Source organism: Dromaius novaehollandiae, chromosome 5, assembly GCF_036370855.1.
Source record: "Dromaius novaehollandiae isolate bDroNov1 chromosome 5, bDroNov1.hap1, whole genome shotgun sequence".
Classification (NCBI taxonomy): Eukaryota; Metazoa; Chordata; class Aves; order Casuariiformes; family Dromaiidae; genus Dromaius; species Dromaius novaehollandiae.
This window is the reverse complement of record NC_088102.1, coordinates 53,935,488-53,949,306: the sequence shown is the minus strand read 5'-3', so window position 1 is coordinate 53,949,306 and position 13,819 is coordinate 53,935,488. Positions and strand designations below refer to the sequence as shown.

The window sequence follows — 13,819 nt, the reverse complement described above, 5'->3', positions numbered from 1 at the left end:
ATCAGGAAAAAAACCTGCCAAGACAGTCTTCCTGCAACACATTTGCTCTTCATTAAAAAGTGACCATGGGGGATAATGAGGAACCTCTCCCAAAACCTATTATGTCAATAAACAAACAGAAATGTATACTGTGGTAAGCAAAGAAACAGCATAACAGATAAATAAGGGTAAGATAGATAAATCAAAGGACAGAAATGAAGATTTCATGGCTGAACTAAATTGAAATTGCTCTAAGCATTTAATTGTTTCTGGGGTCCAAACAATAGGATTCAATAAGGAACCTTCCTTGAGATTAGATTTTTACTGTCACTAGTTGATGCAGATACAAAAAAGTCGTAACTTTCTTCTCCAAACAGTATCTCAATTACTTCGGTCAAAATTAAAACTTTTTCAGTGTTCCAATAACCATGTGCTCCCATAATTTTATTCTGTCCACCTGAATGAAATGAAGACTTCAGAAGAAAATAGCAGCTACCACTCTATATCATTTAAATACCACAATCCCAAAATGCATACAGTGGGCTGATCCTCCTGCTGAAGACAAAGCATATTTCTGACATTAATTTCAGTGCAAGAAGAATTGAAACTAATGGTTCATTTTCCTCACTCCTAAAGACTATTTTGAAGGTCTCAAATCTGAGTTTTCCGAGTTGCTTCATCAACTGCTAAGTTAGCAAAAGTTAAGAGTCTTCAAAATATTGTGAAATCAAGTCCCAAGGGAAGAGAGATCCTAGGATGGTAGTTTGCTTCTTTTTCATCCCTTGACATCTTGACAATCTGCCATCTTGCAGTCTTCACAGGTTTCAAAGGAGAAAAAAGTGCAATGACAGAAAGAATACCCTACAGAAAATAAATGGCATCAATTCTGTACACTCAAAAAGAAGCTTGCAGGTTTCTGAGAAGTTTCCAAGTGGGGCAGTGGGTGGAAAAAACAGTAAGGAGTATATTACTTGTTTATGTAAAATAAAATAAAAATGCCTCTGACATACTTATCTGTTAAGTTTCCAGGTACGCTGAGGGAAGCAGTTCACAACAGAACAGACTGCACACCAATCACACTTAAATGCAATCGCAGCCAAACATAACACCAGCCAGTACCTAAACTGCACATAGATGCATTTAATACTCCCCAGTCAGCAATCAACCTTTTCCACGTTTGTTCATAATCACAATGTATTGTTTCATTTTAATGCTCTGTTTTCTTTTTCCTATCTCAGTGCATTTGGTTGTAATTTTTAAATTAACTTTATAAAAATTTTTCTGCTTTCGCAGTTTTGCTCCTGTGTCATAAATTGAGAGCATTTTTTAAAGAAATATAAATTACTGAACACATTTTCTTACCTGTTGCAGTCCACGTGGAGCAGAAGGTGGGATGCACTAAGTGACACAGCAATCTTGTGCCACTGTCCATCTGCCAGACGGTATGGAAACACCTCTGTCCTTGACTTCCCATTAAACCTGTAGTGATATCTAATCTCATCCCGTAAGCCACTGGTCTCCAGTTCAAAGTAGCTGTATTTAAAACAAGAAGAAGAATCAATTCCATTTATTGGTCTATTCATTGCTTTTGTCATTGCCACATTACATAATTTCCAAATTCGTAGATGACTTCTAAGCAAACACCACATGGAAGGTCACAATCTAAACAGGTTATACAGCATGGACTGTATAATCTACTAGGTTTTTTTTTTGTTTGTTTGTTTGTTTTTTTTTTTGAGAGAGAGAGAGACAGACAGACAAGTATTATACATTTAGTACATTATAAAAATAGCAATACCATTTATGTGAAAACAGCTCATGTTCAAAACTCCATTTGATACTCCTGAAAATTGATGTCCTCTTTTCATCCACAGAACAGGTTGAATTACAAAGAAATGATCCTTACTCTATTCACCAAATGCTTTGTATAAATGCAGGATTTGTAGGCAACACAAAAATAAGGGACTATACATAGCATTACCAACAGACAAACAAAAAGCCACAAAGGTAAGGAAGCACCAAGGAATCTTTAAACTTGTATTTATTTTTTGCAAACCTACTTTTTAAAGGTTTATTTTTAGCATACCCCTACATACAATTGCACATAATTCATTTTCTGACTCTTATTTTGAGAGCTGTAATTGTTTGGCTTTACAAAGAAACAAAAATCCCTTGCTAGATTAGGTCTCTCAAAACCTGGCATAAACAATCAAAATCTTCAGACAGTTGCTGCAAAAGCACAGTCACAGGACAGGCTCATCTTATTAACAAAGTAAGGCTATTAATTGGCCTCATTGCAGCTAGAAGAACCAGCTCTGTTTTTAAGATCAATTTACAGAAGTAGCACATCGACAGCGTGACTAGTGAAGCAGAGCACACACAGTGCATACCAGCACCAAATCAAGGCTCCCACCACCACCGCCCCCAATCTTCTAAAATGAAGCCGTGGATATAGAAAGCAGCAGCAAACACACCTCTTTTTACAGCAGAAATACCTTTACAACCAAGTGCAGATGTTAAGCTTTCCAGCTAGTTCCTACCCTCATCTACCTCTATAGCATCATGTTCCTTTCCTACTGGACAATGTCAATTTAACATGTCAGCTGAAAGATGGGTTCAGATGGATTCAGGATCATCGGAAAGATGGATTCAGGATAAAGAAAGGATAGCAAAGTAAGGAAATCCATTTCCAAAAAATAGATGCAGCACAACATAATAAATCTCCAGGTGCTGATTTTCATTTTCACATGAGCCTTTTACACAGCTTGTGTACGTGGAGCCCAACAGCCGGTGTAAACAAGCTTCATGTGAGCTGTGCACACTTCACTAAGAATAGTTTTTCCTACTGAAGCGGCAATTATTTAAAACATAAAAATTAAAAAACAGAGTTCTGTGGGAGAAACTTGCTCACATGATAAAACACTAGCTGGGAATATGTTCAAAAATTGGCAAGGGGCACACCAAAAGAATAAAGCTTGACCAAAAAAGAAATTCAAACACGCCTCTATCTTGCCAATGCCTTGCCGTTCAGGCAGCTGTCACATTTTTCAGGCAACAAATGAGCATTAGAGTGTCACCTGAATCAAAGATCCAAGTGCAAAGTAAAAACAGTCACAGGCAGATAAGGGCAAAACCAAAACTGAACAAAAGCATGGCTGGTTCAGGTACAAATAAAATGCATGCATAATAGAGTGGAAAAAGTAAGAAAGGCTGGTATTGCAAAGGATCTAGCCTGCTTCATACACGCAAAGGGAACACGAGGGTAGAGGAACAGAAGTTGTCTAAAAGAGAGAGAGAGAGTTAATTTTGATTAACTACCTTCACCCACCCCCTTAAGATACCCAAATTACACTCAAAAAAATCTGGAGATGATGTTTTTATTATTTTATTTTGATACTCAGTAGGAGCACAGTCAATATACAGAAGATGCTGCTGCTGGCATTTTGCAAGACAGGAAAGCACTAGGACAAGTGCTGTCAATGAAGTCATACTTACAAAGTTAATGTTTCGTAATTGCCATCTGCTGTCAAAGCACAAAAAGAAGTCATTAAAGGACTTTCTTTCTTCAGCTAAGCAGCACCGAGGCAGAAAACTTCAAAAAAACAAGGAAAAGCTACATAACATGCCAATGTCTCTCTCACACACAGACTATGTGTATAAATACATACTTATTTACATTGTTGATCACAGAAGCTTAAGAGCCTGAGTACAAGGCAAGCTCCTGTTGTGGGAAACACATTGCTTCCTGCAGTGATGCTTTATAGCCCCAGAACTAATCACATACTACACGATGTTTGTTAGCAAAAAGGCAATATTCTAGCCCTGGAAAGGTCAGATAGATATTGTACTTAATCACATTTACGTTATACTATTTGAACAGCACGGGGCACTGCAAACAACATAGTTTCTCATCTGACAAGCTTTACTGTCAATAGGTACTTCAGGACTAAAGCAGCTTGCTGCCTATGGAGTGAGTTTATTGTCAGTCTCCTGACTGATTTATATAACACAGAAGTGACTAGTTAAAAATTACTGTAATGGTCAGTGCTAGCATTTTTATGCAGGAATACCTCTTGCATTGCTAAGAGCCACAGAACTGAGTGAAATACCACGTTCTACCTCCTTGGTTACAGGAATGGAAGATGACAGCAGACAAACTCTGCATCTATTTCTCACTATCCTTCAGCTAGTGCAAATCACAAGCAGTTATGCTCTAGTCAACAGAAATCCAACAGCAGAAACTGGCAGGACTAGCAGATTAGCCCAATCTATCTGAAGTATTTAAATAATACAGGACAGCGCAAACCAACATTTCTCCACTGATTTTACTGAAGCTGCACGATTTGACACTGAGAACTTCACTATAGAAACACACACACACACTCTCTCTACCATATTCCCAAAACAACTGGGAAGATGTAGCTGTCCTTCCTCTAATTCATTTGGAAAGAGCACTCTCACTAGCAAGCCATCTTCTCTTCTTTCTTTCTCCCTTTTGAATCTGGATGAAAGGCTCTTCAAAATCAACGACAAAAAGGCCACTCACTCCTGAAATAAATGTGCCTGTTGTGTACTAAAGTCCTAATCCGCATATTGTGGAATAGAAGACAAATGAGTGAAAAAACATAAGCGTAAGCAAGAAATAGTCAAACCATGAGAAACTAATTTCTAAAACCAGGGATAAGCAGAGGATTTTTTTTTTTAATGTCTCATCTTTGACTTGAAACACCTCTAAACTAATTTGTATTTACTATAAACTGACAGGTAAACAAGGGAAAAAAAATAACAGAAGCTACCATATGAGAGGAAGGGAAAGGAAAGGAACAATCTTTAACCTTTGTTTCTTTAGGTAGGTTCTTGCTGATATTTTAGGAGGAGGAAGACATATCAGAACAAGCTGGGATTCCTCAAAAGACTGCAGCATCTCAGAAAAGAAAGGTGGTCTTCCACACTCGTACTGCCTGAATAAACGTACCATTGGTAAGCAAGTGTGAACTTCCAGCATTGCCATGAGATCCGTAGCAATAACCACAGGGAGACCACTGACTATTACAACTAGCTCTGCTTCTGCATCACATCTGCATGAAGCCTGCCTAGAAGGGGTCTAAGATACCTCTGTGTGTCAACTTGCTGCTATAGTTAGCCCCCACCACTCTCCATATGACCTTTTCCATGAGAGAGATTTGAGACAGTAATTCATTTGTCAGCTTGTTAACACTGAGTGATTGGCTCTTGTTTCAGTTGTTATTTCTCAAGGATGTTTTTTCACAAAGGTGATCAAAAGCAGCATGCATTTTGACAGATGCAATCCTCAGAAGACATGTATCAAGAAAGCACACTGTTTATATGGAATTGCAGTACAAACTATTATATGACCTCAGCAGAAATTTTTCCACTAGTAGAATTTTTATATTTGTTAAGCATGTAAGCTACTGCTGGCTTCTTTTATACAACTCTTTTATAGAATTCAAATGCTCTTCACAGACTTGTCAGCAGTCTCTCATTCAAATCCCAAAGCATAAGAGAGCAAAATGCAAAAACATACTACTAAATTCAGATGAATTTTATGCACATCAAAAAAGTTGGGATATTTTAAAATCATGGAACGCCCTTCACAGAAGGACAATATTATTCCACAGTCAGCTCAAGATGCTTTACAATTCTTTCTGAAAGCATTTGAAACCCCTATATACCTCACATAAGGGTCTTGTTATAAGAAGATAATGCCCAACTTAAAGTTTACCACTTTTTCCTTTTTGGACCCAATCATATTGAAGATTTAACTGGGCATTTGACAACTCATTCCACTTCCAGTTCAGGAGAAAAAGGTGCCCAAAAGCCTACCCTAAGTTTAAAACAGCTGCTGTGGATGTAGTGACCAACATAATTGAAAGAGTCAGTATTGATATTAAATAAAAACATGCAAAACATCTGAAACAGAGGAAGCAAAAGCATTTCTCTAAGATAAGTTGGCTTACATCCATTAGCTGCGCTAAAGGTACATACTCATATATTATCATAGCTGGCAGTGATCTTAACATGTGACAAATGACACCACGTTTCATTCAAAGTTGTTACTTGCTCTCAGGTTGCACTGAGTGTCCAGAGGAGGAAGGGCTCACAGACTCCAAATGAGACGTGACCTCAAAAACAGCTGTAGGATATACAGTCTTTTGAACATCTTTACTGTAAACAGTACTTTTTGTTCTCATCTTATGATGCTAACATCTATAACAGCCACAGTGAAGACAGGGCACCATCTGGTAGGCACAATCCTGATTAAGTGTTTAAATAAGAGCTCCAAGAATGAAGACAAAACTTCTTTTTGCATTTAATTCTGGAAATATTCCTCTTCATCAAATTCAAACATAAATAAAGCAGAGTTATCATACTAACTTTATAACTTCCGCCATCCCTGATCAAGTGCCAAATGAAGCCTCACAGCCTCTTTGAGGGAGCAGCACCAGCACTTATAGCAGATGCTCTTAGAGCTATTGAACAGATGTCCCAGGGCAAGGCAGCAGGCACAGATGGCATCCCTGCAAACATATACAAACTTGGGGTTGCCGTCTAATCAAAACATTTGTGCAGCTGCATGGGATTGCATGGGATAAAGTCACAAAACCTTAGGAGTTCAAGGGTGGAAACACTGTTCACTTTGCACATGCCACAGTAACATTATGAAGCCCGTTCTCTCAACTGCTGGAAAAATCACTGCCATAGTAAGAATCAGACTTGCTCAAAGTGGTCATTGAACAGAAGCATCAGGGAAGTTCTCACCAAGGCACAATTTTTTATGTTGCTTTAAAGCAAAGCAAATTCAAGGAAAGTTCAAAGACTAGCCCATTTGGTGTCATCAGTTAGAAACTCAGGAAGCCACTGCACAAATATGGCTATTCAAATAAGTCTGTGCACATAGTTTTTTCATTTCATGATAGCATCCTAGCAAAACAGAGTATCAGAACATTTAATGATATCTAACAATAAAAGTTGCTTCAAGCAAGACTGTGTTTTGTTTAACATCTTTGCAGAAACACTCCTTGACGCATTCAGAGACAACAGCAAAGGAACCCACACCCGCTACCACGCAGATGTCAGGATTTTCAATCAACAGAGATTCTGTGATGAATCACAGATCGTTATGCTTCTGGCCTTTTACTGCTTTTCACCCCTGACAGTCTGTATGCACAGTGGTGCACACAACACAGCATCTCGCTTGTGCTGCCAAGTGCTTCAGCGTGGACAGCAACATAAAAGAAATTGAGATCTTGTTCCAGCTCTCCCCTGGTAGACAGCAAGTCGGGCAAAGAGCACGCAGTGGTGATGCTCTACTAAATTCTGCAGATAAACTGGCAGGACTATGTCTGAGACCATCATCACTGACAATGAAGTTACACAGAGCAAAATCAGTGTGTCTGAAACAAAAGAACTATCTGACTTCAAACCAACGTAAACACTTGCCTTGCAGTTGTCACACTGCTCTATGTGGATGCAAAACCAGAACAAGTTACAGCTGTCGAGGCAAATATCTCAGCCACTTCCACCAGCGCTGTTCCCGTACCCTAGTTACTATAAAGTGACAGGGTAAGATCCCAAGCTCTGAAGCATTACAGCACTGTCAAACACAGAATTCTGAAGAAATGCTCCTATATGCTCAGGTGTACTGATCTAGTCCTTTGCTACATATGCATACTTATAAACCATACAGAGCTACTTTTTACAGTCAGTTTAACTACGGACAGATTGAGAGGCTGCCCAGAAAAATCATACAGGGCAAGTTTATGCGGCATTAAAGACCTACTGCTGTGGCAGAAATTATGTACTGATATCATCAAAGCTCATGAGCAAAACCAGACTGACATCAGGCAGCACAAAAGGTGCAGTGAACAGAAGAAGGATCATCTATGACACTGAAGATATCTTCAGAATCAGATTAATTTTCTACCAAAGAAATTGCAAAAGCTGAATACCATATGTTGCATAGAGGGTCCATCATCATCTACCACTCCAAAAGTATTCCTCCTATACAAGCAAATTCAAAATAAGCCAAAATAGAAAACACTGACTTTTATCACAGTCCAGTTCTTTCAAATCCCTAAAGTAAAAGGCCAGAAGTTCAACTTCCCTGTGATGCTGGTTTACCTAAACACAGTCCTTTCATCCATTTGTATCCTTTCATTACAAATAAAAGGAACAAAACCCAGGCAATTAAACAAACTACTTTTTCCATTCAGAGCACTCCGAGCACAATGGGAATCATGTTATATTAGCCTAGCCTGGAACATTCAGCAATGAAAACCTCCACAGCGGCATTTTCTATAACAGACATTTATCTTTTATTCTGCTAGTCTTCTACATGGCAGCTGGGGTGTTCCAAGCTTCAAGGCTTTAAGCAGTTATGATGCTCAAAAGATGCATCTGTGTACCTGCAACTAGGCAAGGGTCATCCAAATACAAATTTACTTTCTTCTTTGATCATATAAAAGAAAAACAGCAACCCCATTTGTCTGCCAGCTAGAAGACCGCTTGAACCAGAGCTGGTACAAAGCAGCTACTCATTTTCACGGTATGTGCTGTAAGCATGAGCTTAAGATTTTTTTTCTTTCATTTCATATGCCTCAGAATCTACCACTTTCGCTGTGGGTGCTATCTGCCTATTATCTGAAAAAGAGACACAGGCTCTCCCCTATTCATACTAAACCAAGCAAGTAGTATCACACTGCACCTAAAAATCTCCAGCACAGCATCTGAGCAGGGTTCAGATGTAGCATAGTCAGTAAGACAGAAAAGAGTCCATCACTTAAAATAAGCTAAAGTCATGACTCCTTCACTTCTATTATGACTCCGTACACTGCTATCATTAGAAGACCACAGACACACACACCTACAAGAACCAAGACATCTCTGCTAAAGGTAGGTATCTGCCAGAAATGACCATCCAGCAAAGCAGTCGGAGAAAATTTTACTTAACTCCCTCCAAAAAAGCAGGGATTGATCTGGCAGTAGGGGATGCAGTCTAGTGTAACCACCACTGAAAGGGAAGGCTTTTCTCTCCTGCCTGTGTACTCCCACCTCATCCTTCGCATCAGATTTAGCCATCCTGCTGCAATATGACATTTCAATCCAAGGAGCTAATCTGGTAGAAAAGTAGCAGGGCAAAAGAAAGGAAAAGAATGATTTCTCCACTCACCACCACTCTAAACCAAGTCACCCAACACTCACATGCTGACTGTATCTACAGCAAAGAAAGCAGTTCTTTGGCAAGCCACAGTTGCACTCTGAAGTAGCCCTTGAAGAGCTCCTATGACTCGTCATCCGTAACACCTTGACCAAGAACTAGCTTCCACAGTGCACCAGCAGACCATCTGCTGGTCCACAAAGTACTTGCATCTGGGAACTTTCTGAATGGGGGCTGTCAATTTTTTTGAGGCTAACCATCTGATCCCAAACTGGGGTTGGCTCAGGGGGTCATTGTGGGTATGCAGAAGCCTGGAGCTGCCAGTCAGACCAGAGACTCCCAACAGAACTGTTAGCAAGGCAGAGCCTAGCCCCATGCAGTCCCTCCCTCCCTCACATTCATCACAGTGGCAAGAACTCAGATCATGGGTTCCCCAAGTCCAGAACCTCTAAATACCAGATTTTAATACAACAAAGGAGAACAACATAACCTTTTAATTCACTAAAAGCTGCCTCTTGAAACAAATAAAATATTTGAAGACAAATTACCCTATCATAATTACTGTGCCTTACAAGGAGGGTTTTCCCATCTGATCTTCCTCCCAAATTCAGCAGCTTTCAGTGACTTCTTGGGTTATGATGAATTCCACACAATTTCTGCTACATGCCCAGAAAAAGTCTTTTTCTTTCCTTTATCTCAAGGCCCAGCTACATGTCTGCTCCCTGCTCCTCCCAGGACGCTCTCTCCGCTCATACCTGCAGGCTGCCTTCCTCCCCTCCTCGCCTGGCCTGTGCCACCTGAGCACTAGCAGCTTCCCACACGCAGGAGTCATTAGGGCAGGCTCAACAGCCCCCCTCCCCTCCCTTTCAGAGGGCAGTGCCTGGGGCAAGGAAAGCACACAGGCATGTTTACTGAACTGCAAACAGAAAATTAAAAACCAGACATCATCATAAACACCCAGCCTAATGTCCAACCAAGCAAATGACCATCTATGAATAAAATGCTGCGAACATCTAGCTCTCTTCCGAACTAGGAGTTACGTTCTTAGTAGGCAGCCAAAATTCAGCGGACACAGTTTTCAGAAAGTTGCTTTCAGTGTAAGTTAGAGACATTTCTGTGTTTTGCCTATAACAGAGGGTCATAAAACAAGCAAACAGAGAAACTCAGCATGCTGGAGAAGACTCCCAGGGGACCCACATATCTTGCTCCTGGCTGACCACAACATTTCTGCACTGTCCAAATGCAGTTTTAAAGAGTTTCAAACTGTCAGCCACTCTGTTCCAATTGCCAACAAGGTCCAATCAATGTGGTTCAACAGCTGTTTATCAGCAGCATGTTAATGCTTCAGAGAGACAGCGATTGTCAGCCTACCCTACATAAAACACCTGCTCTCAGCAGGGAGCCGCAAGATGGAAGGCAGTTCCTCAAGCCGCAACTCTTCTTCCACAATGCTGAAATCAGTGGAAGATGTATAAAATATAGCCTTTCTGCCTTGCTTTCCCCTTTTGCATACTAGAATCCAGGGGACAGAATCAGGAGCCCCCAACTCTATTTCCACTTGCATCTCTAAAGACCTCTTCAAAGACAGACAGAAAAAAAATCTGGAAGAAACAAAGCTCACCTGATTGTTGCACACTGGGGAAAAAATAAAGAAGAAAAAAGTGCATAGATAATGCACATATTCCACATCACCCAGTTCAGAGGAAGTGAAATAAGGCAGGATCTTCGTATTCTCTGTACAGCTTGCCAATTTAGCAATTCTACATATAAATATTAATGAAGATGTGACCTTTACCCTAAAAGAAAAAGGTTAATGGCTACACTTGCAGAGTTTTTTTCTTCCTTTTTTGATATTGGGCATCTCAGAATCCAGTATGCGTATAAACATGTTGGAGAGAATGATCTAAAACATAGCAAGGAGTAAATCCAATTTTTCAGGTTTTCAATTAGGGTCAGAAGTCACTTGCATAGATTTCTTTCCATTAATTAGGTGTCAGTGTTTAATTTAAGTAGCTTGTTACCCTTGTGTATTTTTAATCAAACATATTATATCCCAGGAACTCCAAGGAACTCCCTGAGTTCCACTCAGGACTCACGCACCTTGAAATTGCATAGAATAATACCTCGAGGAGTAGGCCAATTAAAGGCTTTATTCTGTTCCTTATGGGTAGCACTTCCTTGCCAGAAACACATGGCTCCTCTGCTTACTGGTTTACTTTTGCATATTTTGCAAGCAAATACCCAACAGTTTACCTTCCAAAAAGTCAAAGGGAATTTTGTTTGATGAAAGATTAGGAAACTTGATGCAGACCCAGTACCTCCCAGTCTTTGTCAGATGACAGCTTCGTTGCCAACTACTGTTGCTTTATGTATAAATATACTGGAAAGGCTGCATTTCCTCTCAGGTAAGTACCAAAATCACAGGTGATGCGTACTGGTGCTACCCATCCGATTTTGGAGGAAGTTCATGCATGTACCTTAGCAAAAAACTTGCTCTGGACTCAATCCTTCCTGATAATTTAGGCCTAACAGGCTTAGTTCCTAAGTACTGGTCTAATGGTGGCTACCTCCAAAAAAAATCCACAGCAATGAAAATTAAAGGTCATTATTGAAAGCTTGGGCAGCAAGTAATTTGAAAAAGTTTTAAGTTAGTGGAGCAACCAGGAACGGGGGCCTATTCTCACCATTCTTTTCCTGTTTTCTTACTCAATGTTTCCAAATACTAAAAAACTACATTCTAAGTACTCACTTTCCTTTCCCCATTCATTGCAATTCTTTATTTTATAGACAACATACGGGAAGAGGTTATGACTTTAACGTTTTGTTTGGGGCCAATACTTCTCATCAACAAGAAAAGGAAGTATCACAGAAGTCAATTGTTTTTAAATTGTGCCCCAGACTGGCCAGAATATCATAGTCAGCTCTTTCAGTGGCAGCCAATATTTCGTCGAATGTTAACCTGGGTAACCGAGTATCCTTGACAGACAGCTTGACAGATTTCTCCAAATACTGATCTCGGCCAGCAGAGGGAAGGAGCTATCAATATACCACCACCCCTGGCATAAACAGCACAAAGGTCTATTTTCTCAGGCTCTGGACCATGCAAGACCAGAGCGTGCAAGGAGCAGAGAACTCCGAATTAAGCTGCATTTTATCACTGCTGAAACAAGGCAGGATTTCAAGTATCCTCATGGGCTTTTGCAAGTCTCTTGGAGGTCTGAATAGTTAAAGATTCTTTCTCCTAGAAAGAACAGGCCTCACATAATTCTCCAAAAAAACCAGTTTCTGCCCATCTATACCCCAAGCAACATCTTTGTCCATCCTGTATTACATTTTGTCATCTATAATTTAGAAATAAATTTGATAATTTGCAGATTTACCACTGTATTCCAGGTAACTACATAAGCAGCCTGAACATACTATCAGATTGTACAATGAGACTTAATCAGGGTTAATCTTTCATTTTCTAAACTGTATATTAATACATCTGGATCATGAAAATAAAATATTTATCATTAAGCTGATTCAACAAGATTTTAATATTAAAAGATGCATATATTGCATATTCTGCATAGTACAAAACCTGTCCAGCAAATGATGATATAAATTAATAACTAATTTCTAAATCTTGTGAAATACTCAGTATAATAAAACACCATATTTGAATGACTGACCAAGAAAAGTTGTATTCATCTTCTTTTGATACCTGTTATATTAGATTGTTTTGTTATTCAAAAAAATGCAAGATCCATTTACATACATATTTTTAAAACATCCTACACATCTTGGTTTCAGAGTTCCATGCTGTTAATGGAAAACAAACTCCTGCTAATATTTGCTGGATAAATGAAATATAAACAAAGCATTCTTTGTATTATTACCCCATAAGTTTTCACTTGAACCTTATGGCAATCTCCTCAGCTATATCACACAAAACAGCCTGTTGAACTAGTTATGCCGGTACATATAACTTGGTATGCATGTGTATGTGTACATCTCTCTCTATATATATATACACACACACATATATATATATACACACACACACACATATATATATATATCCCTTTTTATTGCATGGAGTAAAACCTATCCATCAACTATGACTTCTGCATACAGCAAAAGGTGGTCTCATAGAAAGATATAAACTCTTGTTCCAACAACTAACACAGCTTCCTCTTTTATTCAAGAGTTGTTGAACTACTAAATATTCTGTAGTCTCAAACTTTTAATTTAGCCATCTTTGGCATGCTGAAAAGTCAAAAACCACTATGCCTCAACTTTGGTATTTCCTACTCTGTTCATAAAGGAAGAGTTCTCAGCTTTTCCATAGTTCAAAACTATGCTAGTTAGGTGATAAAAGTACCCCTATACATGTTCCCATAAGCCTTAATCATGTTGAAATGTCACGACGTTTCTTACACAATGGACATGAAAAGGTAGACCAGGAGGAGCTAACTTCAGTGCAGGGTTTCCACTGCAGGGGCCTTCTAACACTTGCTCTCTGAAGCTCTGTTAATAAAGCATCTCTCCTTGTGGCATCTCCATCGTGAGTAACAGTGTGGTGCTTAGGGGGCAAAAAAAGCATCAGTTCATTTGTAATCTAGATCCCCAATTACAGAGATACTAATGTTACTGACCCCCCCCCTTTTTTTTTTTTGT

General features: G+C 39.4%; 1 protein-coding gene across 4 annotated transcripts in view; it reads right to left on the bottom strand.

The window, feature by feature from the left end:
- Positions 1-13,819, bottom strand: part of NELL1 (neural EGFL like 1) — a 294,281-nt gene that overhangs the window by 253,631 nt on the left and 26,831 nt on the right. For all 4 annotated transcript variants that reach the window (XM_064512849.1, XM_064512850.1, XM_064512852.1 and 1 more), the window contains exon 4: positions 1,342-1,512. In XM_064512849.1, coding sequence (XP_064368919.1) covers positions 1,342-1,512 — 171 coding nt within the window. The remainder of the gene's footprint in view (positions 1-1,341; positions 1,513-13,819) is intronic.